At 37.2% G+C, this 24265-nt stretch overlaps 1 protein-coding gene across 2 annotated transcripts in view; it reads left to right on the top strand.

The window, feature by feature from the left end:
- The window catches only part of si:dkeyp-14d3.1 (transmembrane protein 132D), a 287155-nt gene that overhangs the window by 204176 nt on the left and 58714 nt on the right, over positions 1 to 24265 (top strand). Inside the window, exons 1-2 of one of the 2 annotated variants that reach the window (XM_047381725.1) lie at positions 14961 to 15067; positions 22802 to 22945. Coding sequence is in view for 1 of the 2 variants with exons in the window: in XM_047381724.1 (XP_047237680.1) it covers positions 22802 to 22945 (144 nt within the window). In the remaining variant the exon portion in view is untranslated. Of the gene's footprint in view, positions 1 to 14960; positions 15068 to 22801; positions 22946 to 24265 lie in introns of those variants that run through there. The other variant, XM_047381724.1, reaches the window with a different exon arrangement.

Genomic DNA, 24265 nt, shown 5'->3' with positions numbered 1-24265 from the left:
AAAGCACTGATTCCAGTTTAAGTCCCAGTAGAGTTTACCAAACATCACATATTTTCATTTTAAAAGCTGCATTGACTAGTCAGTTTCATGCCATTCACTCAAAAAAGGTTTAGAGGATCTTTGGCCCAAAGCATCACAGTTTCTCCACCATACTTAACAGTAGGTATTAGGTTCTTCCCATATGTTACTCTTTTGTGTTAGGCCAACCCCACCTTGAGTGTTTGTCAATTTCAGTTTCACCTGACCAAAGCAAATGGTTCCAGTTAAAGTTCCAGTAATGTCTTGCAAACTCCACGTTTGCTTTTAGAAAATAAGTAGAAAAGGCATTTTTCTATCAGTATTTATAAACAAGATTTCCATAAATATGGCTCATCATCCAGCCTAGTGGCCATTGGCTGAAAAAAACTTAAAACTCAAGAACACAACAGTTAAATGAATTTGAAATCGGCTATTGGGGTGTCAATACATATATCTCTAATGTCTTTGTAAAAACATTTTTTTTTTCTAAAAGATAAATAAATGCAATATAGGCTTGACTTTTTTAAATATCTGTATAAGATTAAACATCTGTAATTATAGATAAATTAATGGATGTAATGCAAGTTCCTTGTTTCAATATACACAACTGTGAGGCAATCCCTTTGGTGCCTTCGTTTCGCATTTTTACTACTTTTAAAAATTATGGAACAGATACATGATCAATGATGCTGACACAAAATAAAAGTAATAAACGACATGGAAACAGACAAGAAGACGAGGCTAAAGACACAAGAATGTTTTCAGTGACAGGGGTAATACTTAAATAATTTTTTAATCAAGTTAAGAGGAAAGACTTCACAGAGAATGTTCAGGGCATCTGTTGACACCACCCTTCTTTAGAAAGTCTGTTCATCTGTAATTACCTCTAATTAGTGTAATGAACTTAGACCAAAACTTGTCACAATGTAAAGGCAGCTTTAATTGAGTTTTGACTTAAAATAATTTCAGAAATTGAGCAAAGCTCTATATCTAACTATGTATTTAAAGATTTCAGGGTAATGAAGCTAATGACTGTTAGTAATGGGAAGTTTATTATAGGTTTGATCATATTTATGGTCTATTGTTTCAGCAGTTTCTCTGACTTAACCCTGTCCCCTTTATAGGGTACTGAAAACTGTTGTGACCTGCTGGAATAGTTTATTATAAAAAGTTTTTTTATTGCACTACAGCAGCCAAGTGATGGGCTTTGCCATGGGTAACACCTGTGGGAAAACAGCAGCGTCCTTTTGAAAGAGGAGTTTCTTTTTTTTCGATCTCTTTGAAGAAGGTTCCTCCTGTGTGTTGTCACATACCCACATGCACTGGGAGGGCTCAGAGCACCGCTCGCCACTTTGTCACCAATTTCAAACTGTGAAGCAGAACTTTTGCAAATGCAGCAATTATTTCAAAGCACAAAATAAAAGGAGTAGTCAAATGTTTCAGTCAGTTCAGAGTGAGAGTCAACTGTAAAACCGCTTATGTTTCTTCTTCAACTACCTTTTTAGATTTTCTCCTCCTCATTTCCTCTTCCAAGTTTGTTATCACCATTTATTTTTACTGTTTCAACCAGACAGACATCCATTCATATATTAGAAAATGCAGATTAATTGCCTCCTTATCAACCTCTGCCACTCTCTCTGTTGGTATTCCCAGTTCCACCTAAGCTGTAAAAAAGCAGCAGATGAGTGTGTGTGTTTGAGGTTATCTGGAGACGGATTTTAAAGATAGTAAATTGGATGCCTGAGAACATTCCCTAGCAGAGCTGGAAGCTAGTTCATTATCTTTTAGCATTGTGAAGTAATATGCTGTTGCCCAGGCTGCCCTCATCATCATTACCCATGCTATGGATGCCTGCTGATGGAGAGGGAGCAGGAAGACAGGGCATACATCATATCTCCACTCATCAGTCTTCCTGTTCCAACCGAGACACCAAACTGTGCTCACTCACACGCCCACATTCACAGACATTGAAATGAGGAGAAATGAAGGCAGCGGTTTGTATTCACATACTGCTCCAATGTATTGTTAAACAATACATCATCACCCTGGCCTTCTAAGGCCACTTCGTCTCTAACATGATAAAACCATCAATCAGCATTGTCCAATGAATGTTTTACTTTGCTCTCTTCCATTCTCTTGCCCTCTGTCGCCCTGCACATCTTTTCTGCCAGGCAAGTAAAATGTGAAGAACCATTCATCAAGAGACATAAGCGCTTACATGCCAGCTAATCCTGTGAAAATACGTCCTCGGCTCGGTTTTTAAAACTATTTATCTGAACAGTGTAGGCTGTACACACGGGGAAAGCTTTGTGACTTTGGCCACCACTGCTGAGCATCCCCACCCAGTTGCCGCTTTAATGAAATGGGATAAAATCTAGCATATTTTTTTTTCACTCCGAATGAGTCACACAATTTACAATGAGGGGCTGACGAATGGACCACAAGTGTGAAATCCATTAGTATTATACTACATAGGCCGATGATAAAGTGCTAGCACTTATTGAGACTGCTGCCATATGTGCCTGTGTCACCCTCCATGTAATGCTAATTAGGACAACAGATTGTGACAAATGCTTCTCTAATCCAGAACATGATAGCTCTCTTTGAAGCAGTGTGTCTTAAAGGAATAGCACAGGAGTTTTCCAGTGGGGTTCTATTAAAAGGTTATTAGCAGTTCACATCTTACCTGAAGTAAATAACTTTCATGGTCTCTTAATTTAATGTAAATCCAGATTAGGTAGTCCTGAAGGCTCAAGCCAACTGCTTGTCCGAGAGAACCCAAGACTAAAACAAAGTTCTGTCGTTTGAAAATGACTCCAATCTAAAAAACATTGAAGTAGTGTATTTTAAGCCAATGATTATTTACATGGGAGATAGGAAGCAGTACACAACAGATGTTCTTCTTTTGTAAAACACTTGCTGAGAATGAAATATGTAAAGAATTTATCAGAATAAATACCTAATAGAAAAGTAAGGCTCTTTAGACATTAATACAAAAGCATTCACTGAAACTGCTTTTTCACAAGCGCTAGGTTTTTTGACCTAAAACACTCTAGAAGTTCCATTTTTGGCACACATTTTACCCAGGAAGATCTCTTGTCGCCCAATGCCTCCTAAATTGATTTGGCATGTAAATAAACACTGTCTTCTTTTCAAAAACACAGAACTCTGGTTTAAATGTTAATAAAATGCCTACAATAAAATACTACATTTTTGAGATTGGAGTTATTTTATGATGGTTAAAGTCTGTTTTGGTTTTGGCCGCTGCTGGAGAAGTTGTTAGCTTTAGCCTTCGGTACCAACTAATCTGGATTTATACCAAATTAAGATGCCAAAAGTGTTGGCAAGGGGCAGAGTACCTGTCTAATATAAATAATTATTTACATTTCAGACAGACTAACTAAAAAATACATATTCATGGTTACTCAATACTGACGTTTTTCAGCGAAACCCATCACTACCTGTTGCTGTTCAGTGTTGGTCAGCTGGCTGAAAGAAAGGGTTCAATATTCAACATTCAACATTGGAAAGTGAGGGTGTGGAAACAAAAAGATCATCTCCTATAACGTTTTTAAAGTAAAACTGTTTTAAAGGTACAGTTGGCAACAGATGAGCAGCTTGTTTGTTAAGCACCTGACTGTTCTACCTGAGCAGATAGCCTGACTAATTAATGCCAAAAAGCATATGCTTATGTTATTTTTGCTTTTGTAGATATCAAAATAGGAAATAATAAATAAATGTTATGCCTAACAGTATTCTAATTATAATATTCAATATTGTATTATTTATCTATTTAAATATATTTTTCCGCACTAGAGGCCTTTATCCTTAATAGTAGGCAGACAGGAAAGAGGGGCAAAGAGAGAGGGAGACACTCGGCAAAGGCCGCCGGGTCTGGGAAGTGAACCCGGGACGGCCGCCTCGAGGACTATAGCCTCCATATGTGGTCGCGCGCTTAACCCCTACACCAGCGTCGCGCCTCAATATAAGATAATGTTGTATAATTTTGTTTAACATTTTTGTGTGAAAACCTTGATGCAATTTTTTTGCTTGAGGTTAGAATGTGAGTCTCATTCCAACACATGACTACTTACACAATTTTAACAAAACCTCACTTCAAATATCCCTTAATAATTAAGTGTTATAAATACATAATTTTGATCACAGAATGATAAAAAGAATTATAGGGACCCATATGCATATTTCCTATGACAGCACACAGCAGAATGAGTGGGTGATCTACATTGCTGTTGCTTTTTATGTGCCGCTGCGCATGGGGAGGTACTTTCATGAAAGGCAGATACTTTAAGATTTAATAGCAAATCCTGTGTCACTCAGGAAGGCTGTATGCTCTGAAATTCTCCTCTAATTGAAATACCATAAGTGAGTGGGACGGTTTTGTTACCTTTCAAAGCTCTCTCATTACTGTGACATTCAAACAGCCTCTGTCGCCATTAAAATGGGCAAGCTCTCCACGAAGCTTCTGAAAGCTTCTTTACAAGTGAGGTCAAATTGCCTTGTTTATGATGTCTTTGCATTTCCCTGAAAATGACCTGAAAAGGATAGCTTTATTCACAGGTAAAACGCTACAGTTATGTAAAAGTTTGTTTTTATGCCTACACCCGGTGGAACCACTTATGTTTTAAGTTTCTCTAACCGAATGCTGTGAACCTACCTATATTTATGTCGCTTTAGACCTTGCAGTTCTCCAAATAATGCAATGTAAAACCACAAACTGGAGAGAGGGTGGTGTTAAAAGCAACATCTAGACGAAAGCCTAAACCTGTATGTGTATGGCCAGTTCTGTCCAAAGAACAGCTAAACTAAGCTAATCCAAGGCAAGCAGGCAGTATAAATTTGAGAGTGGTAAAGAAACTGGACAGAGATCAGGGTGTCATCCCCCTTATAGGCATGGCTCAGTGTAGGTGAAGAACTTTTCATCGATTGGTTGTGCATGATGAACACAAGGTTGAAATTCCACAGAGAGGCAGAGGCTGGCCTTCTGGCGCTCGACCATGTTCTTGGTGAGCAAACAGCCGATGCACAAGCTGGGTGTTGCTACACCAGAGTCAGCATCAGTCAGCTTTGTCCCCCCTGAGCCCCCCTGCTGGTGCAGCGAAGTGGTTTTGTCCCCCATGGCTGACCTGGATTCTTTCATAGCCTTATCTTACTGTTGAACTACATCAGGGAAATTCATTCTCCTCCCCAATCCACTGATCTAAATGTATACCTATGGTAGTATTCTTAAGAACTGTAGGGGATTTGTTCTATAAACCTATAATATAGTACTTCTATGCTTAGTCATGTTTTATTCAGGAGCTTCCTTTCAAAGATGGAGGTACAATTCATAGCCACTGGGCTCCTGCGGGTGGGTTTGTCCCTCTAGGGCCATCCTTCAATAACTCACAAATTTGATGTTTCAAGTGCAGACTCTATAGTCCTATGTTAATGTACTTTCTGGGTCGACCATATTTAAGAAAAGATGGTCTGAAAATGTATTTAAACAACATCAATAAGTATAAGAACTGCACATAGCTTAACAAAGCTAAAAATGTATTACAGAAGGTGTTTGCCCTCAGTAGTTTTTTTTACCCTGAATAAAATGTGGCATGACTTTTGATAAGCTTTTTGCATCGCTGAAAAAAAAAAAATCACGTTGCTAATCAAAAATGTAGATTAGGGCACTGGGAACAAATGATCACGGCACTATTTGCAGTGGGATTTGTCTGGTCAGCAGCATGTCACTGTGGCACTTCTCCAGAGTCAACGTTTCACCATAAATCATGTGCAAATTCATAAATAATTCACGTGTTGGAATTATGATTATTGATTAATTCATCGTTATCAATAATTATAATAAAAAATCATAATTTGACAAAATTTATTTCTTAACCAAAAACCTCATTTATGAATCGAGACCAGAGATGTCTTCTGGTGTAATTGTGGCTTAACGCCTTTGATAATTACAACCGTTAAATACTCAGTAATAATTAATAACTCTTACCAGAGATGTCACTGTTTAATCGACCGTTTCTGCCGAAACGTGTGGAACTTCAACCTTATCTTGACTGACGAATCACTCTTGCACAAAATAAACACAAAACGCCTTCTGTTTATCTATGTGAATATTTATTGAATCACAGCCCTGGTACAATCCGCTCTTCCGATTTAATAATCTTCACCTAATCAAACATGCAAAGTTCTACACAAAAGGGGTAAAATATCTAACTAAACAAAATAAAGCAAAACAGCAGCGGGTGCATATGGGATCAAACCAGCAGTTATGGCAAAAATGATAATATGACAAAGGGATGTGGTGGTGAGTGGAGGTTGGGGCGCAGCTCAAACTGTAACTCAGTTATACTCAGTCATAAAACATCCCCCAACGCTGGGCGAGGTGAGCAGACAAAGGGTTATAAAACTTTTGGTGGCAAGCTAGTAAGCAGTAAGGTTGAAGACAAAGAAAATGGGTAATTTCACCATGAGGTTATTATAACAGTCCAGCTGGGTATCACAGCGGCTTCCAGACATCCAACACGGCACGTCAAAGTTTAAATAAAAAGGTTACATGCACATATCATTCAGAACACCTTAGATTAAATGGCGAATCTAATTGCACTAAAACCTCCTGTACCCTGCCCAGACTTTCTAAGAAATAAATAAAAATAAAGGAGGGGTTTTACTTGTCGTTGTCTTCCTTCTGAGTGGAGTTGAGAGAGAATGGGGTGGAAGTCGGAAGTTAATGTGCGTCCACAGTTAACTTCAGGAAAAGCGGTCAATCTTCATCCTCTGGCCTCCTTGGCTGACCATCACAGTCGACTAGAACAAAAACAAGGTGGCGATTCGTCTCCTCGAAACTCCGTGGTTTTTTAGTTACGTGTTAAACTCACGTCTTCGATTGGCAAAGTGAAATTTCTGGCCTTCTCATTCCAGAAATTCATTCATGAATTTTTTGTTGGCCAACGAAGGAGAATAAATGAAATCCACTCGGGACTCTTCTCCAGATGATGCTTTAGTTGCGTGGTCACCACGTCACGGTCTCCAGCTGAAGGCGAGCCCTCAAAATGGGTGAAACTCAGCTGTCTTAGTGCTAGCAGGCTATCTGCAGCACATGTGCTCAGTTTTGTGCTCTGTGTTTGTGGCTTTTTAAAGTTAAGACAAACTTTACTTGAAGGGTGGTTTTAAACACAGAAGATTGATCATAACGCGCATAATTGTGAATGGTTGTCTAAAGGTATGCTGATTATTGTCTAGGTTAGTTCCAAGACTAACTTAACTCCATTTCCAGATTCTTCAAGATAATCCTTATTTCTCAAACATAAACATTGCATGGAAATGTTGCATCACTCTTTTGGTCATGGTTTTAACCTTCTTTAATCAATTTGTTTATATTGTACATGGCCCATTAGCCATTAGTCTTCGTTATTCTTTAATTCTGCTTGGTAGTTTATTTGGATTGTTTTAGCATAGTAAAGAGTTTGTTGATTGAAATATGTTTGACTTTGAGTTGACTTATTTTTGTTAATAAATTCTTGTATTTTAAGAAATTGTGTGAATTCATTCCATATATGTGCAGAGTTTATGCTGTTCAATAATGTCAGAGCTCGTCTAACACCTTTTGATTTTGTCCTAATACCATCGCCTTACTGGGCTGGTATTCACAGGACAACTCTTAACAGACCGAAATATTATTTGATAAAATATAAAATGATTAATATTAAATATTTTTAGATTCATAGTCACAACAACTGTAAGGGTTATGATTATTGATTAATTAATATTGATCAAAAATCATAATTAAAAATCATAATTCAGGAAAATTATTTCTTAGCAAAAAATCATTACTTACAAATAGAAATCAGAGATGTCCTCTGGTTTTGTGACTATGGGCTCAAAGCTCTTAATAATTACAATTAGTTATTTATCATTAATAATTGATAATTATTACCAAAACCACTAAATGTCACTGTTTATTCAAATGCTTAACTGAAGGTGGGGGAACTTTGATCTTATTTTGACAGATAAATCACTCCTGCACGAAATAAACACAAATGCTTCTCTTCAATAAATATGTGAAAATGTATTGAAGCCATATAGTCCTGATCTAATTACTACTCTGGTCCAAAAATCTTCACCTAACTAACAAGTACTATTCTACACAAAGAGGATAAAAATGACTACCTAACAATAAAAATAAAAGAAAATATATGCACACTGAGTGTCTATGAAGATCAAGCCAGCAGTTTTATGGACAAAATGTGCAATTTGGGTTAACCTCCTGGTGTGCTGATTCCCCCAAATCTTGAACAAAGGGTCATAAAACTCTGATGCGGGAACTCAGTGGAAAACACCAGTAATAAAACTGGGGGGAAAAAAAGGTCAGGCCATGAGGCCCCGAATCAAAAAACTTGTCCAACTTCTAACTCCTGGCCGATTTGGGATCAGCCGGACAAAAACATACAGACGCACCTTGCTGATCGCATCTGTGCTCCACGATTCAGCACACTTGCACAACAAATCAAAACAGCTCAGCATAAACCACTTCAATCAGTATTCCATGCAACAAGTTGATACCTTGGATTAACTACTGGTGATTCTAAATCACCTTAACTATGCCTCATCCTGCCCAGACCTCTGAATGCACTTATCCAATTTAATATAAAAAAAGACCTGAATTACTTTGATGTTGATTTCTTCTCTCCACCGGTTGAGGATGGGTCAGGTCTGAAGAAAAACAAGTGGGGAGGGGGGTTAATCATGCGTCCGTGATCAACTCAAAAAAAAAACTGTAAACCTCTCATCCGTCCAAAACGGTGAAAATGTGAAGAACCGTTTAGTCGACTGAATCACAAGGGGAAACTCATCTCCTTGGAAATAAAACCTCTGTGGGGTTCCACCCATGCCATACTGTCAGTGGGGTGTTCGATCAGTATATGAATCTTCTGACCTTCTTGTATCAGACAGATTTCCAGCCTTTAAGCTCTTCCACGAATGTCAGCGTGGAGGAAAGGTTCGTCTGCGAGCTTTTGTCTCTCCAGATATGCGCCTCCGTTGTGTCGTCCCATGAGAGACGCTGGAAATGGCAATGAAACTTGATGTTCCGCAGGTTTTATAATCCCGGGTGACGTCAGAGCTGTGACGTCTGTTGAGCTGCACATGCTGAACTGCGCAGCCTTGTCGGTCTGTCCGACCAAAATGGAGGACCCCAACAACACCAAACTTGGGAAATATATTAAACCAAACTTAATTGTGCCTCTGTTCCAATTTTCAAAACCAGTGGGCTTTGCCAATAATTATTTTAGAGCCAGGCTGGCTGCTGTTAGCAGGCCTAGCTACTACTGTATTTCTCTGCATTCTGTATTTTCAAAAACTGTAGCAACATGTTCATTAAAGGAGGCTATTATTGTGTGTATGGATAATTTAGTAAGATAAAAATTGTCAGTGCAAATAAACAGTTTTTAGAGTTATTCATGAGTTACACATGTAAGTTGTCCATGTTGGATTCTAAAGTCAATGTTGTTGAGAAGACTGACTTTCCCATTGAGAATTCCTAAATCTAGGGTTCTTTCTGTCAATTTCTCCAACTTCAAACTTGCAAATTTAAACTTCTCAGTACATGTGGAAGACATTCAGTAATGAAACTGCATTGTTCAACCAATCATTCAGTACTGACAGATAAACACAAATCTTGTTGTAGTACTGTTTTAAAAAGTATATAGAAATAGTGCAACTTGGAAACCTTTGTATTTACTTAAGTTGTACTTAAAGTAACACTTAAAAAGTTTGATACCCACTGGTATAAATCATTCTATCTGAGTCAGCGGCAGCACTTTGTACCTCACAGGTCTTTTTACATTATTTTAATTACCCTGCTCTTCAGAGAGACACTGGCCTGGTTATTGTGAGTCAAATTCTAGGAAAACATTGAGAAAAACATTTATGCTTTAATATTTTTACTTAATTCTGGTGCATTGTGTTTGTCAAACCCATCTAAATGGTCCTATTATGCATTTAAATGTTTGCCAGAAAATATTTTATTTTTAAAGCTAATCAAAGAAGCTAATTAGCAGCAAGGACAAAAGAAAACTTGTTTCCCATAAGTAATATTCATTTTGGTAATGTGTTCATTTACTATTGCTGAAAGTCAGGAACATGCCTCGACAGTAAAAATAAATCCACCTGTCAGGATCTGTAGTATTTTGAGTTTCTGTTTTATTAGTGATTTTCTGTGTTCTCTGATTTAGTCAGTACATTTCCTTAGTGTCTCATCTCCCTGAAACCCCTAGCTGTCTTTCAACTGCATATTAACTCACCTTTCTAGCTTTCCAGTAATCCAGCTCTCCAGCATAAATAATTTTTGATTTTATCAGTTAGTGTTAGATCCACTGTTTTTGCCACAGGGCTGTTTTGTTTTGTTTTGTGTCCTGAGTTTATTTACCATTAAAACCAGCTCTCATCATGCCCCTCCTGTTCTCATGTCTGTGTTGGTCTTCAAAAACACCATAACACCACCACTATTATTGATTGTGAGAAATAGGCATGGGCTGGTATGGGATTCTCAAGTTATAATAACCTTGAGTAATAAAATCCCACTTCACACCATTGAACTAACACAAAAGGTTACAACAAAATTATCCAAGACGATCTAATTTCTTTTACTGGTCACAATTAATATTACAATGTTTCTACTAAAATATGCTGTAATATTGTCACTTATTTACAGGTATTTTAAATTTGGAACATAGACTCAAATACGGAGACCAAGCAAACACAGGTCAGTGTGTTTACAGGCACTGTTTGAAATCACAGTGGTTTTATGTAGTCAATGATTTCCATATTTATTCATTCAGCTTAAGATATTTAGAAAAATCAAAAATCGAATTCAAACTTAGTCTCAAGAAGTAAGATAATTTGAAGTTAATGTCGGCTAAAATGGTGCTTCTAACACGTACACGATGGTGGGTGGAACAAACACCCACTGGATTTAGCTGATTAAACTTCACTAAATATATTTATTGTACAGAATCTTAGTACTTTTTGTTGTTCTACTTTTTTAAGTATGCATGTTGTCAAAAAGAATTAACAGAACTATGACATGATTCTAAGAACATGTATGCAGGTTAAAACGAAAGACAGCAGCTGCATTTTAAATGCTGAAATTCAGAGAAGATTTTGGTCCCACAATTTACTTTGAACCGTGTGAATAGTTGTCACCAAAAAAGATGTTTTTAGATGTTTTGTGGGATAGCAAGAGAGGGGCACAAGAGAGAGACCCTCATTAAAAGGTTGTGTTTTAGATGTTTTTTTTTATATTGTCATGAAAATCTAATTAAATAATGTCTGTTGATTGATCTGCCTTTTTAGAGGATAGAATAAAAGTGAGGTAACTGAAATGTAACAGTTTTGTCAAATATCTTCCTATAGAATGATTCTTTAGCTTTAAAACATAGAGAAAGAGTAAAACAAAAAGACATTTGGCTTGCTTCTTTTTCAAATGAAACCTTATTGTCGCGTTCTGAGGTTTAGAGTGACCAAAGCACAGACAAGAGCTCGGCAACTGCGTGTTTAAAAGAGTCTTCTACTTTTATTCATAGATAAGTTCAAAAAGGTTTTCCAAACGTAGCAAGAATGTAGCAAAATCACTGCAGATACAAGAAATCCAAAAACTTACAAAGTTGATACTGCAGGAACATAGTAGGCAAAGTACATAGACGAAGGTAGGTGGACGGAGATATGAACGGAGATTCGAACTGAAGGAACCAGCAAGGAACAAACAAGAACAGAGAGCTTATGAACAGAGGGAAGTAGAGTATGGACCAATGAGAATGAGAGATAGGAAATCAGGGGAGATGAAATTCAGGTGTGGACCAGGCTGTAGAGAACTGAGGGAATGTGAATAGTTGCTAAGGTGACAAGGCTAGAAACAAAACGAAACACGAGAGCTAAACCCTAACATAAATCCAGAGGGGAAAACATGAGGGAAGCTATAGACAATAACATAACCAAAGGAACCTGACTACAAAAACAAAACTATAAATAACAAAACTCAGGGAAAACAGATCAAAGCAAAACTATGGACAAAGATAATAAACCAAAAGAAACATGAGAACCTAGAATAATCATTAACTAAAGCAAACTGAGAAACTAAAGGGAATAGAAGAAACACCAAAACCTAATAATTAACAAAGAACCCATAAAGAAACCCTGACTGTAAATAAACAAAACCTAAACCACAGAAAGGGAACCAGGACGAGGAGGAACAGAGAAAATAAACTAACAATTATGTTGTTATCATTTTAGTAGAAGTACGAATAATAGTTGTTTTTCTTTTTTTTACTTTAATTGTATCTAGTTTTCTAGCATGGTACTTTTACTCACCATCATACTGTGTGAATCTCATATCCATGCATAGTTACAAATACCCATTCAATTTTGACACAGTCAGTCATTTTGCTGAGCTAGAGTTCCACCTTGAATACTGACAGTGATTGGGTTGCCCTTTCTATATTGGCTCTTCGTTATTGAATGAGGTAGCAGATAATTAGGCCCTCAGCACCACTATTTGTTTTTAGGCGCCCTTTCTTTTTCTTCTCAACATGATTCCTCATTATATATCCTTTTTAAAGTGAGCAGATCAAACATCAAAGCCACCATGAAGGTAATTCTCTGTCTTCCAGTCCTGACCGGCAGTAATGAGCATATCAGATCACTGACCGATGCGGACCTCAGACAAGGGGCCGCAGCCAAGAAGCACTTGGAGGGATGTTAAAAGGCAGCAAGGCATAACAGATGTGTGGATAGGTTTTTGGTCCCAACTCCCCCACCCCTTGCACTTCAGCCACATCCATTCCATCAACCTGAAGGAAACAAGGAAAATGCGAAAATAAAGATAGGATAATAACTGGTTCTTTCTTGAGGAGAGTGAGGGTGGGATAGCAAGAGAGGGGCACAAGAGAGAGACCCTCATTAAAAGGTTGTGTTTTAGCTTCTCAACCATCCCACCACTTCGATGCACTGTCATGCAGTGATGTATCGCTCTGCATAGTGCTACCAAGGCCTTCATTCCCACTCTTCTCCATGTTTCTCGCCTCTGTGGCCAATTAAACGCCCACTGGAATCGAGGGAAGGAAGTTTCATGTTGAGCACTGCACAGCGTGGAGAGAAAAAATGATGAAAGGACATGTCTCTTTTTGTCTACTTAATAGCTCCAGGACACTGAGTGGCATTTAATGACAAGCGTATGAATCACGAGTTACAGACACCCACTTTAGGTTTCCTCACACAAAGCTGACTTGTCACTGAGGTATGAAAATGTTTATTTGAAGGAAGGATGTCATGAAGAACTGGTTACTTCACTATTGGCATGATTTATATTGGCCCTTTAAGACAACAAAAGCTTTACTTAGTGACTTTATAATGGTAGTATAAACATCCCAGAAGGTTTTTTTGATAAATTCAGAGAATGTCTGAACTGGTGCTTTATGTGCAACTGTACAAACTGTAAGCTTTGCTATAGCCACAGCAGGGAGAAGCTGACATAAGGTGCATACTACGCATTACCTTCATATATACACAACATATTTGACACATGCTCTTGTTTCTGCAGCACAATACATGATGCAGTCTCTAAAATCTTCAATGCGACACGTATGTGACCTGTTTATTGGTAGTTGTGGCTGTGAACACGAGGTCAGAATGTGGATTCATTTGCAGGGGTGTTGAGGCAGCATCTTTTTTTTTACATGTCCTGTTCAGCAAAGTAGCCAAAGGGCGACATGCCCTAGGAGCAGCATGGCCACCCGCCCAGTAACATGTCATTTTACAGTAACATGTCATTGCCAAAGAAATGTAGGGATGCAGGAATCCAAAAATCTAAATCAGTCCGATGTCAGTTAATTTCGGATCACTGAGAATAAGAAATAAGATTTTGGGCAAGACCATATTTTTTATTGAAACATCCCTGCCCATGAGTGATATGGGTAGATATTACCATCTAGCGAGATCATCTTCCACTTTTTTTAAAAGCAGGATGTGGTTTAATTTTTTAAGTCTGCCAATTTTGGAGAAACATTAATACTCAATAATGTAATATTCCCTGACTGCAGTTGTGTATTAATGGAATTGTGGAAAGAACAATTAATTGGAAGAATTGTAGATTTTAACCAATTTATAAAATAATATGAAACTCTTGAGAAATAATTTATTAATGTAATTACAGAGGTTTTGTAAATGCTGGAGGAAAAAGTAAGACATCATCTGCATAGAGACTGATTTAATGTTCAATATTCAGGCATTTTATGCCTTTAATATCTTTAATTTGCCTGATTGATACATCTAGTGGTTCAATAAAAATAGCACATAATGACGGGGAAAGTGGGCATCCCTGCCAGGTGCCGCTCTGAAGACTGAAGCTGGAAGATGTTTGGGTATTTGTCCTGATACTTGCTGTTGGGGAACTGAATAATATTTTTAACCAGTTAATGAAAGAGTTTCCAAAACGAAATTTTCTCAAGGTTGCAAACAAGAATTTCCAGTTAACTCTATCAAATCTTTTTTCTACCTCTAGTAATAATATATTAGTCTCTGTGTTTTTACTGAAGGAATAGACTATTAAATGAAATAATCTGCGTAAATTTGTGGATGAATGCCTCCTTTTTATAAAACCAGTTTGGTCAGGATGTATTATAAGAGGAGTTAACTTTTATAGTCTTTTTGTGAGGGCTTTACGGATTATTTTGAGATCAACGTTAAGGGATATAGAACAGTAGATGGTCGGAAATTCTGAGTCTCTGCCTGGACAGGAGAGTAATGTTGGTGTGATACCCTCCAAGGTAGAAACATTGTGAAATAATTTAATATGTTCTTTTATTAATGAAGAAGGTCCTGATTTTAGTTGGGCTGTAGTTGCAATTTCCCTAGTTCGCCAGCAGAGGGAGTTGCTCCCAGAGGTGTGTGCTGGGTGTGGCGGTTGCTGGGAGCTCAGAGCAGAGCCTGCCTGCCGACAGACCGCATCTAACGTGTCGTCTATTCTTTTTCCTGCAAAACACAGGTTAGTAGGATGGGTATGTTGGTTCCAAATCACTCCTAAGGGTTGAAGAACGCCTTTAGTTCCGAATGTGCTGACTTCTATTCCTGAAGATAAGTTATTAAATTAGAAAAGGAGACTTATTGTGTCCTGTATTAGCGAGTGTGATTTACTATTAGTGTGTATTGGTAAAGATGGCGGACCCTAGCATGTTTCATTTAGTTTAAATATGGCTCCACGACATGTGTTACTTTTAGAATATTTGATTTAATGTGAGTATCATAATACAGGCAAGAGTCTAGGAGTTTTTGGGTAATACTGAGTTAATATTTTTATGTATTGTAGCTGTGAATGTGTTTGCTGTAAACAGATGGTTTATATGTTGTTAAGAGTTGTTCAGTAATTGGTTTAGAGGAGCAGGTAAATCATAGCACTGAATGTGATGCATTTATATTACGTATTCTTAAATTGTACGTTATTAGAGTGAAAGAAACGCTCCAAACTTAAGTGAAAGTAAACTCTAAATGGAACCATAGTAATTTCTGTATACAAGAATAAACCAAGAAGTAACTTGGAATTTGGGAAAATGTTAAGAGGCATTAAGTATTGTAAAACTGAAGTAAGATTGAGGTGTATTGTTTATTATTGTGATGTTTCTGGTAATAAATCAGAGCAGAGCCTGCCGACAGACCGCATCTAACGTGTCGTCTGTTCTTTTTCCTGCAAAACACAGGGTATTAATCTGGCTAAAACGCAGATCTCTTTTGAGGCCTATAACATTGGCAGCATTTATATAATGGAAATATGCCATTTTCCTCGGTTTCCTGCAGCATTCCGTGGAATGTTGGAGCAAAACTATTCCAGAATTCTTTGTAGAACTCTGTTGGAAACCCACCTGGGCCTGGAGCCTCTTATTGGGCATGCTTTTGAGGCAAAATTTAACGTAACAGCAGGACAGCCAGCTTTGCTTTTCATTCTGCCCATGTCACTCAGACTGACACCATAAATCTCACTTATTTTCAGATCCAACCGAGACATGGGTAGAAATTACGGCCCAGAACACATTACCAGCCACAGCGGTGTGCTGAATGCTAACAGAGATTTTTGATAAAGCAGACAGGCAGTTTTCCCACAGATTATTGAACAAAAGACCCCTGTCTCGAAGACTGGGGATTGCAGGTTCGCTTCAGGTGGAGCTCAAATGCCAGCATCAACGAGTGGGAAATAAATGTCTTTCAAACATTAATAAAGGCGTTTCTCATTCTTATACAACCTACCAAAAAGGACATTAAGTAAGTAAAGGGACAGTAGACACCTACATCAATGCCTACTCTTACTGCACAGTCCCATGCAGTAAGAGTAGGCATTGTTGCGTCATTTGTTTTTGTTTTGTTTTTTTTGGAAAGTTACCCCTTCAGTTTATTTGAGTGATGTTATCCTAGTCTTTTTTAAATTCTTCAAGTTCAGTTTTAGTTTAGTGTTTGTCTTTGAGGCCTAATTAGGAAATTATACTTAAACTAGAAACCAAAGGTGTAAATATATTGTAGCTTTTGCTAAATGGTATATGGACTGAATTTAGCTAATGACATATTGCATTACTTTAATCATTTTATGAGACAATCTTTTTAAATAAGAGTTTACTGAAGAGAAATACTATGCTCATAATTTACAGTCCTATCAGAGGTTGTGCTTTCGTTGTCTATTTTTTCAACTGACAGGGTAAAAACAAAATCCTGTCATAATCTATTTTTACCCATTTCTTAATTTTTTTTTAAATGATACTAATTAAACATTCAATAGCATTTAAAAGTATTTAGCATTTTAATTAAGTGTGAAAAAGCTGAACACAGAATCAACATTAAGCACATGAATACATGAACTTTTTTCTTCGCAGTGACAAAAAACACTGACTGTGGTCCCAGTAACTGCTTATAAACAACGAAATTCAACGATTGCACTTAAAATATGAACAGATCACCTGCTTTTGCCTGAACCCACAATTTCACAACTCCCAGCCAACCTCGTTGCTGCTGCTTGCTTGATCTGGGCCAATTACTTGTTTGTTCTTCATTTTCTTCTGCATCAGTCCCTCTTTTTTTTTTTACCACTTTTATCAACACCATCATCATTATTTGGTTTTTCTAAAAAAGTTCAGACACTCAGCTGCCATGACATTTTTCCGAGTGAAGTCAACAAAGTCATGCGTAAAGTGAGAAAACAGCTAATTAATATGCTAACTCGCTGCCAAGTGGTCAAGTGTATGAATTGCAATCTGTCAAAATGACAGATGGCCTTCAGATTTTTCTGAGTCCTATCCACATTAAGCATACTGTATGTCCTGTATTTGACTTTTATCAAACTCAAAAAAGTGCATCAATTTACATCCTATTCATTGATGCATTTAGTGGGAGGCCTCATTTTTCAGCTCTGACCAATAAATAAATTTCCTAAGTTCTACCTCTGGCCAAATGACGGGTACATTAGTAATATTTTATAAAATTACAAAATACCCAGTTAAAGCTACAAAAACTGTAGGGGGGCATACAGTTTCTTGTGAATCTATTTTATAGTGAACCCTTTTTAAAAACCACTGCATCCCTATTTTGCCACTGGGATGTCTTAATGGTTGAAATGGCCCTCCAAAGATCTCCTTAAATATGCCATTCTGTACCAAACAGTAAACTGTATTTATAACCCCATTCACTTAGACCCTTGCAATAATGACACACATTGTGCTCTGCATGATACATTGATTTTTGTTTACCACAATTTCTTTGCATGCGCTATTGGTCACCAAAATAATATTTAAGAACATGATCTGCATTGGCATTACATCAATAAAACCCTTCTTAGAATGCCCAACCAACTTTTTTCATGTTTCTACTGGTATTTTAAATGTTTATCTTTGGAGAAGGGCTCTAAGTCTTTGAGGTTGGAAACTTTTTTTGCCATCATCCTAATCTTGAACTCCCACCACAGATTCTCTATACGATTAAAGTCAGGACTCTCCCTGGGCCTCTCCAAAACATCAATATTTCTTGCTAGAATAAACATGATGGTAAAATTAAGAGATTACTGTAAACCTAAGTCTGGCAAAGGTGTAAATAATTTTGACAAAACTCTATATTTTCCTAGTATGATGACAAGGCACTAATAATATAGTAAGTCAGATCTAGATCTGATTTGCTTTCTATCCTGTAACTTTTAAGTAGAGACTAATGTGATCATTATTCGAGCTTGAATTAGATTTATCATTGAAGGTCAGTAGGGAACAAAATAACATGTTTACTATTAAAAAATAAAAAAAACATTTCTGAATACAAATCCCTCATAAAGCACTAAAATATTCTAAAATGAAGGACCTTAAACAGGATAGTATATTCTTATTTTTGGTTAAAAATGTTTTTATTTGTGACACAGAAAGCATTCAAATGCTGATCATATTGAAAACTCATCAGGCACTTGGCAAATTGTCCCACTCTCAAAAGCCCACACTTCATTGTGTGTCCATTCACACTGCTTTAAGCTTCTGATGTGCACTACTGGTTTCTATTTTGTGGTTAATTGCCCTGTCTGTGTTTAAGTGTGTGGACCACTGATGCATCACCATGGAATCCTGCTGTGGCGTATTACTGCCAGGCTCCGCTATCTGCTGTTCCTAACCTGCTGGGTCATTTCCAGCTGCTATAATCTAACATTAGCCTTTACTTTCACTGGGTGCCAACCATCTAGCCCCTTATATATTATAGATGACCCCCTGGAAATGGAAGAATCCCAGCAGACATAAAATTAATTAACAGCAGTCCTCGGTTTTAAGTAAAAATTAAATCAAAGTCAGCATCACAGACAGAGAAGGCTTATATTGCAGTATAACACTGTCGCAGTCTATGAAACTGGAAGGAAAAACTATTTGATGATTTAGTGTTTTTTTTGTGTGATTCATTGGTATCTCATGGTTTTCCTAATAATCATTTCACTCTAAAGTCACAGTCTCCAGATGCCAAGGTTTCTTTCAGTCAAACCTAATTCCCCTTCTCTCGTTTTTTGAATGAGTCTCATTGGCAAGCTCACAAACACAAGGTAAGTCTTTAAAGAATGAGTTGACAGTGGAAGTTCATATATTGTGGGAATACGCCTGTATATGGACGTGAAGTCAGTGCTGTCTGTGCTCATCAGCCTTTGCAGGAAAACTCTAAACAAATGTGACATTTAATTTGCAGACATCCCCTGACTCCAGCAATAGATTCCTCTTTTTAAAAGAAAAGGAAGAAAAAGCTGAGGATCCTCAGTACTAGTGAAGCCTTACACAATGGGGATGATGGAAAAAAAGGGATGCCTTAGGGTTTCTGACTATTGAAATGAAGGATATCGGGGAGAGGAGCCTTTGTGCAAGATGGCATCAATAGCAGAATGAGAGTAGCCCACAAAAAGGGACTTATAGGCTTTACAATTAGATGAGTTTAATATCAGCATATGTTCAGTGTAGCTTGTATAGATCATCTATTGAACTTTGGTGAGTTTGAAGAGTAAAACTTACTTTGTCTTATCTTAATTGGTCCCAATTATCCTAATTGACAAAAGCGTTGTGTGTTAGTGTGTGTCTGTAATAAAAGGTTACGATTTCTGTTCAGAGTAATGAAGTTGGGAACCAGAGCTGTCAATTACAACATGTACCTCTTCTGCAGTGCAGGTGAAAATTGAAGGATTTGGTGGTTTGACATGGCAGGGATATGGACTAATTATGCACTAAATTATAATCTGCACATAAAGAACCAAAATGCACTGAAAGCAATTCTGGTATATTTATGATAAATGTATTAAAGACCTGCTGCATTTAAAAGCAATTTTAAATTATAGATACATTAACATCTGTTCTTAATACATTTTTAATTGTTAATGCTGTCAGTTCAGCAAAACTCCCAGACACTAACATAAGTGTAGTGGTCTGCCAGAATGATCTGTGTAGTTACGTGGATTGGTACATTTGAACCGGTGGCAAGTGGCTCTTACTTTCTGAATCATTGGGCTGAACAGTATAAATCAGGAGCTGCACTTCTGAGATCCAGTTTTTTAAGGTCCCATTTGACTCTTAAGATACTTAAAGCACCTACCACTATACTGGTCACATCAGTAAAGTAATTGGTTTATATAAAGGTTAGTAATACACATGCATATAGTTACCTTCAAAAGTTTTCTTACATCTGGTAGATATAGATTTAAAAGTATTTTTATGTATTCAGAAGTTTATTTGTGATTGGAAATGACAAGCATCTCTTAAAATATGAAAAACAATGCACAAGTTTAATTTGTTTATTATTTACATTATTTACATTTATTAGTTTGTTTATTATTAACATTCAAACAGAAATTGTTTTTTTACAGTTGAGCCTAACTGTCCATCCATCCTTCCTTACAATTCATTACTGAGAAGGATACAGATAATTTTCAGTTTAAAGTAATGTTTTAATTTTACCAACATATTTCTTCTGACTGGAATTAGCAAGATGTTGGAGTGGTCCAGTCAGAGTACCAAGTTAAATCTGCTTGAGAATCTGTGGAGGAAGCCAAAGATTAGGGTGAAATAGGCTTGTTCAAGGCTGCAAGGCCACCTTCACCAAAGATAAATCATCAAAATACCAGTGGAAACATGCAAAAAGCTGGTCAGAAATTATAAATAAAGGTTTGATTGCTGAAATGCCAAAAAAGATTTTTTCCACTTATTATTAATTATTATTATTATTATTATTGCCTGGCCATTTTGTATTAAAATGTAAATAAAAAGAGATACATAAATAGATATTGCCTCTATTACTACTGCTACTGAATTGGTAAAACATAGTTTTGATTCATTAATTCATCGTATTCATTCATTCCACACATTGCATTTCATAGTGCATTTTCGGTTAAACAAATAAGTGAGTGCAGCCTAATGAAAAAGTAATGTACCATTCTTACATCCAATACATAATTGTATGTCTACTTTGAACAGTAGACATACACAGTAGTTTTGCTATCTTAGATTAGCCTTTGAATTGTATAAAATATATCCTACTCTTGTTCCACAGCAAAGCTGACCCAATCACAGGGTTGAGCAAAATAAAGACAGAATTGATCAAATCTATTAAAAAGCCATAATTAAAACATCAACCACTGCAGATGTGGATTATCTATGAAGAGAAATCCAGAGATAACAAGGAAGATCCAGCAAGGCACAGATAAAGAAAACCTGCCAACAATGACAAGCACTGAGGACAGTAAACCAAGCACCATATACACTGTTGAAAATATGAAGACACAGAGTAAATGTGGCAATCCCAGAGAAAAAAAATAGATATTAAGAAAACAAAAACAAAGGAACCTGTAACGAAAAAAGGAAGAGCAACAATTAAATTTAAATAGGAGATTTACATAAAGGATATGGGAAGAAATTTTAACTAAGCATAACACAGAAGAGAAATAAGCAGCAAAGTATTAAAAAAGATGAAAAAGCAATTTCACCAAACCAGGAAACACTTAAAGTCAATAATGGAAAGAACCAAAATACAAAAATCACACTCAACCGAACATGGAATAGATTGATTATTTTGATTACTCTTACCAAATATAATCCTCTGTTGTTTTAAGAACTAGAGAAACAACGGTTGGCACATTTTCAGCTTATTCTTCTTATTATTCTTTAAAATCCATTCAAAGAAACAGGGCATTATCTGTTTTAGTTGTTTTGTAAAAAGAATACGTTCTTTTTTTAGCTATTTACAGTGCAGCTAATTATACATGGACAAAGCAAGAACGATTCCAACCATAACAAATAACAAAAGGGGCCCTAATATTGAAGTAGGCCTAGATGGATAAAAAGTAATACCACTTAGCATAGGATACAGACATAGTCTTAATGGTAATTGCCTGCACTTGTGTACCGCTTTATCACGTCCCCAGAGACCTCAAACCGCTTTACAGTATAATCAGTCATCTACCCATTCATACATTGACAGTGGTAAGATATATTGTAGCCACGGCTGCTCTGACTGCAGACTGACAGAGCCCTCTGATCACCATCAGCAAGCAAGGCAGGTAAAATGTCTTGCCCAAGGACACAACAACTGAGACAGAGAGAGCAGGGGTTCGAACCGGCAATCCACCAGTTACAGAACGAACCCCTACCACCGTCACATACAGTACATACAGTTGCAGCATTAGGCTGCAACTGTATGTACTGTGATCTGTTTCAGTGACCAGCCAACCTCTATATATGCAAAGAGTATGGCAGCATGGTGAATGTTTTCACTCCAATGGCATTCTCACAGATTTCTTCCAAATAGTGTTTTGATTCATAATTTCAGCGATACTGAAAGTTTATAGTAAGTCCAAATTTGTGCAGTGGACTTTGCACAATTAAAATCAGACAAAATATTTTCTCTTTAAGTATATAACACCTTGAGGAAATGAGATCAGCAACTTTTTCTCACCTATTCTTTGTCCACCTATCAGTATTTCCAACTTCACAAGAATGTCCCCAATAATCACAAATGTAAATTAAGTGTCTTTAAGTGAGTGCGATTGGGTGAATGTGGCTCTAGTGTAAAGCACTTTGAGTGGTCTGTATGACTGGAAAAGTGCTATATAAGTTCAGTCCATTTACCATTTAAGTAATTAGCAATACCTGTAATAAGCTGCGTTATTTTGGTCCTCTAAATTCGTATTTGCCAATACGTTTTTGGGAAGTATTTTGTTGACCTTCATTGTATTTTCTCTTTCTAGGACACTGAGATTCTGAACACTGCTGTCCTGACTGGAAAGACAGTAGCCGTTCCAGTAAAGGTAGTGTCCATTGGAACAGACGCCTCTGTCACTGATGTGTCTGAAGCGGTGAAATGTCGCTCAACAGACGAAGACGTTGTGAAGGTCAGTAAGGTGAACAGAAATAGTGACAACTTTCTGCATTTTTGCTATTTTAAATACAGTATCAGCCACTTCACAAAAGCTTGAACTTTGGCATCAAGGTTAGTTTTTTTTAATAGTATCAGATATTGGAAGTGTTGTATTTATCTGAATATAGTGCCTTACACAAATATTCATCTAAAAATGTACTTTCTCACAATTGTTAATCTACAACTGTCACAATGCTGAGGTGTTGGGTTTTGATTTTACTTTGTCTATGTATTTTGAAAATTACTTTGTTGCTGGGGGATTCTGTCCACTGGACTATTAGTCGTGTTCTGCACAAATGTGGTCTTTATGGAACTGTGGCAAGAAGAAAGCCATTGTTAAAAAAAAAACATAAGACGTCCTGTTTGCAGTTGGCCAGAAGTCATGTTGGGGACACAGCAAACATGTGGAAGGAGGTGTTTTGGTCAGACGAGACCAAAATTGAACCTTTTGGCCAAAATGCAAAAACCTATGTGTGGTGGAGAACTAACACTCCAAATAAACTCTGAACACACCATCTCCACTGTCAAAGATGGTGGTGGCAGCTTCATGCTCCGGGGGTGCTTCTATTCAGCAGGGACAGGGAAGGTGGTCAGAGCTGATAGGAAGATGAATGGAGCCAAATACAGGAAGAAAACCTGTTGGAGTCTGCAAAAGAGTTGAGACTGGGGCGGAGGTTCACCTTCCAGCAGGACAACAACCCTAAACATAAAGCCAGGGCTACAATGAAATGGTTTAAAACAAACCATATTTATGTGTTAGAATGGATCAGTCAAAGTCCAGACCAAAACCTAATAGAGAATCTGTGGCAAGATCTGAAAGCTGCTGTACACAAATGCTCTCCATCTAATCTGACTGAGCTTGAACTGTTTTGCAAAGAAGAATGGCCAAACATCTCAGTCACTAGATGTGCAAAGCTGGTAGAGACATACCCTAAAAGACTTGCAGCTGCAGCAAAGGGTGATTCTACATAGTATTGACTTAGGTGGACTGAGTACTTTTGCGGAGTAATTTTTGTTCTCCTTCACAATTTTATACCACTTTGTGTTGGTCTTTCACATAAAACTTCAATAAAAATGATTTATGTTAGTTATTGTAATGTGACGTGTGGAAAGGTTTAAGGGGTATGAATACTTTCACAAGCCTCTGTAAATGCTCCACTTGCCTAGTCAGTTTAACTGGACAGCCATGACTTGGGAGGTTTGCTATGTTTCTTAGCTTTCATTATGCTATTCTTCAACAATTAAGTGACCCCTGAAGGCATTCAGTTGCAGTGGATTTTATTTAGAGATCTTA

This window comes from Girardinichthys multiradiatus, chromosome 12, assembly GCF_021462225.1.
Source record: "Girardinichthys multiradiatus isolate DD_20200921_A chromosome 12, DD_fGirMul_XY1, whole genome shotgun sequence".
NCBI classification, from domain to species: Eukaryota; Metazoa; Chordata; class Actinopteri; order Cyprinodontiformes; family Goodeidae; genus Girardinichthys; species Girardinichthys multiradiatus.
Note: the sequence above shows the minus strand (reverse complement) of the source record. Positions and strands in the feature narration are given on the sequence as shown.